At 36.3% G+C, this 4,109-nt stretch overlaps 1 protein-coding gene across 1 annotated transcript; it reads right to left on the bottom strand.

Moving 5' to 3' along the window:
* Positions 1–766: 766 nt before the first annotated feature.
* Positions 767–3,820, bottom strand: LOC126787131 (uncharacterized; the record flags this gene model as incomplete). Its single annotated transcript, XM_050513061.1, is given in 6 exon segments — positions 767–1,319; positions 1,839–1,921; positions 1,924–1,982; positions 2,738–2,815; positions 3,132–3,301; positions 3,740–3,820. Coding segments are annotated over 6 exon segments (885 nt in total), but the record flags the coding sequence as incomplete, so codon positions are not given.
* Positions 3,821–4,109: the final 289 nt, after the last annotated feature.

Raw genomic sequence — 4,109 nt, 5'->3', positions numbered from 1 at the left:
AGAGAATTTCTGATATATTGCTCTTCACCACCAACGTGGTTTATATACAAGATACACACCTAAACTACTAAGGAAACTAATTATGATAAATATATATTCCTAATACAAAGTAGTAACCTAATTACACACGGCAAGATTACTCATGTCAACATGTTCGAATCCTGATGTGCAAAGCAATCAAGCTGTTAATTGCTCATGACCTTTTTTGCTGATATATCTGTGGTTTTCAAAGCATTTTGATTGGACATTGTATAGTTGAAGGCATCGCTCCTCCTGGCTATTTTTCACTACTTAATTTATTTTACCAGGTCACTCGCCTTCATGAGTTTCAGGGTGTTGATGCGGACTTCAATAACATTGCAATGCAGTACCATGATATTGTACAGGTAATGGAAATGCTTAAAGTTGTGAATTACCCTCCATTATTTGGTTTTTTTTTTCAAAATTGGGAGCAAGTGCCTATTTCTTTGATAATTTGATTAGAAGGTAAAAAGTGGTGGGTATACCGATGTGAAATGGCTGGGAAAGGGAAAAAATTAAGAAAATGATAAATCCTTATTTTTTTATCAAAAAAAAAATTAGTGCAACCTCTCTTCATACTTCCCACCGTGACAATAGAACATGCATAAGATTATCAATTAGTACTGAAGCCTTTCTTACATTGGCACGTCACATTGTACTTGGGCATCTATAGTAGAATCTTTGTTATTGCCATGACCAAAGCTTTCTTGGACTCAGTAATTCATAGTTTCACAAAATATTATCATTCGGCAGGCAAAATTGGCACTTCTCGCTGAAACTCAATAGTGCCTTACAGTTTCTGTACAATTGAAGTAACTCTTTTCTTTGAAGGTAATGAATAATGGTACAAATCTACGTGACTCGAAAAAAAAAGATCTGTAAGTTTAGCCGTGTAAAGATCTGCTCACTTGCGAGGCTAATGCTAATGCCTTTCTTTCTGTATCCATCATCATCCTCTCCCTTGCTGCACGTCGCTGATGTTGCCTTGCATTTTTGGCACGCTTTGGAGCGAATCGGGCATCCCTTTCTTCAAATGCAAGTCTGAACTTTTCAGACAAGGACAATTCCGTGGGACCTGAGACTGAAGGAGAAGGAGACATTGCCCTTGGCATAAAACCCCATGTTATCCATGTCTTTGGATCAATATCCTTGACAACAGAATTATCCAATTGGACATCAGGTAATGCTTCCCAAGGAACTTGGGTTCCTCTAAAGCCAAATGGGGATGACTTTGGATTTATTATAATCCGTGGGCATTCAGTGGAATATCTTTCCAAGGAATCTTTATCAATCTGTGGCTGCAGAAATATAAATTAATGAGGACCTGGCAAGATACAAAGTTAAAGACAGAACCCATCAGGGCAGAATAATCATAACTATGGATGCTTATATATTAACTTTGATTCTTTCATTTGGCCACAATCAAAAACGTAGTAAAAAATTCCAAAAATGAGTATTGAACAGACATAAGCAAATGATATTGAATTCCTAAACCAAAAGGATAATCTGTTTATAAATGCCAAAAAGTTTATCTTATAACAATAGCTAACTAACATGTTACTTCTTTGTGCTTTTCTATTCCATTGTCAGATAAGTTCTAGTCCATGGTCATATATCGGTAAGCATGCCAATTTCTCTGGTGACTAGGTTTCATTTACACTTGGGATACATGTTCGCCATGTGAATTTACAACAATTAGAGCTAGTCACGACATTCAAGCAAAGAGGTATAATGATGGACAGACAGATCATCACAACAAATGTTTTTTTAGTAAATGATGAGAAAATAATAGTATATAGGAAAGGTCAAGAACATACCCACACAAGCCGCCGTAATGTATCTGCAACATTACCCAGATCTTCAGTCTCCAGTTCTTCCCATGAATCTCCCTCTACATTGTCAATTCTGGTTTTAATACATCTAAGCACCTGCGTGCAGTGTGATCACTATTCCGACTCCCTCTGCAACAAATTTTTGATTTATAGCCTGTTAAAATTAAGATTTGGTACTCCTAGTCAAAATAAAATATTCTGCCACTTCAACAGCATGGCCCAAAACAAAAGATTACAATACATGACGGGCATTGGGTCTAGAATTCTAGAACCATTTCCTTCAGTGGAGCAGATTGATAGTATGGTTTACTAAAACAGTGAAGATGAATCAGGGAATATCTTGTAGCTGAACTATTGACAATGCAAATTCTGATAGTTTAAGAACTTGTTCTAGACTGTCAAGAAAAAAATAAGACATCACATTAAATCAAAAGGAGAGGATTAAAGTGGTATAAAAGAAAATTTTAAAAAGAATAAAACACAGTTTGGTTATAAACGAGCTGGGATGGAAAAAATTGGTTATAAACGAGATGGAAGAATGGTACGATGCTGAAATACAGTTATTGTTGCCATATTTCCTTCACATCCAATTTAAATTCATTTGGAGTATTAAAGAAGATGCAGTGAAGTGGAACCATTGTATTGACATGACATTGCATATGCAACTTTCATGAAAAGAACAAGCGCGAGCTGTTCCTTTTATTGAAAAAGAATGAACTCTATCTTCTTAATTTTGCATAAGCTAATACAATGTCTTCTGACTTTTATAATGGTTACTGACGCTATACCATTAAATTCGAAAAGTGATCTGCCAACCACAAAAAACAACTAACGTATATTCGGAAACTTGAGAAATTATCATCATATATCAATAGAGTGCTTACCCACATCTCAATGTCTCCAATGAAAGACAGCAGTGCACAAGTTCAGAAACGCCAATAGCAGTAATATTATCACACCGGCTGCAGAAGAGGAGATGTTTCAATAATGTCAAAACCAAACTTTTATACGCCTCAAATATTAGTAAAACACTACTTAAATGATGGAAAACAGATTTTAACTAATATTATATAGCAACTTTCCCTGTCCCTTCTAATATCACTATTATCCTACAAATCTATATACATTTGATGCCTCAAGAAGATGATAAGCATAGGTGATACATATCACAAACATACATCCTCCTCATTCTTATACTTTATCGGCCCAGATAAACTGGCTTATTTCATCCTCAGTTCAACTTATCACATGAATGATAAAAAAATACAACTCCCTTACCTAATATCAATAGCTCGAAGAGAACCACAAATATCAGTCATTTTCACTAAACCCGAATCCGAAACATCTGATGCAGAGAGGTCAAGAACGTCCCAGCTCTCATCAGCCAATGCAATAATAACATCATCCTTGAGCAACTTCCTTCTTCTCGCAATCGCCACCAGCACCCTCTACCACCACCAAAACAGAACCACTCTCAATTATTTCACATATAAACAGAAACCTATCAACACAAAAACATCCCTTATCACTTTTTCATCGAAGAGAACCACAAATATCAGTCATTTTCACTAACCCCGAATCCGAAACATCTGATGCAGAGAGGTCAAGAACGTCCCAGCTCTCATCAGCCAATGCAATAATAACATCATCCTTGAGCAACTTCCTTCTTCTCGCAATCGCCACCAGCATCCTCTACCACCACCAAAACAGAACCACTCTCAATTATTTCACATATAAACAGAAACCCATCAACACAAAAACATCCCTTATCACTTTTTCAACAAACATTACACAAAATATCCACAAGGGCTAATACTTTACTTATTTAAGCTCAAATTCTACAAGGGTTTTGCTTACAACATTAAAAAAAAACACAAACTTGGTACCTTAATTTCAGATGGAAAGTCAAGTGCAATGTCAGCCAAATGGGGGATGATATCCTCCAAGTGACTACCAATAACTCCAAGACAAATTTAGTAAAGTGGGAGCTGATTTTGGTCTTCTGAGCTGTGTTCCTGCCATGTTATACATATCAATTGAAGCACAAAAACAACATCAGGGTAGAACTGGAAAACATTAAAGTTGCAATCTTTGGGACTTACTTGAGGATTGAGATTGAGGGTTTTGGACAATAGGGTTTGATTTGGTATTCAAATCCAATTTTTTGGCCATAGCAATCGTTGTTGAGAGTTGAGACGATGGCTTTTCCTTTTTCCATCAAATTTCCGCCGGAAAATTAGAGCTCTCTCTGCTCCT

The sequence above is a fragment of the Argentina anserina genome, chromosome 3, assembly GCF_933775445.1.
Source record: "Argentina anserina chromosome 3, drPotAnse1.1, whole genome shotgun sequence".
Classification (NCBI taxonomy): Eukaryota; Viridiplantae; Streptophyta; class Magnoliopsida; order Rosales; family Rosaceae; genus Argentina; species Argentina anserina.
This window is presented reverse-complemented; position numbering and strand designations above follow the sequence as displayed.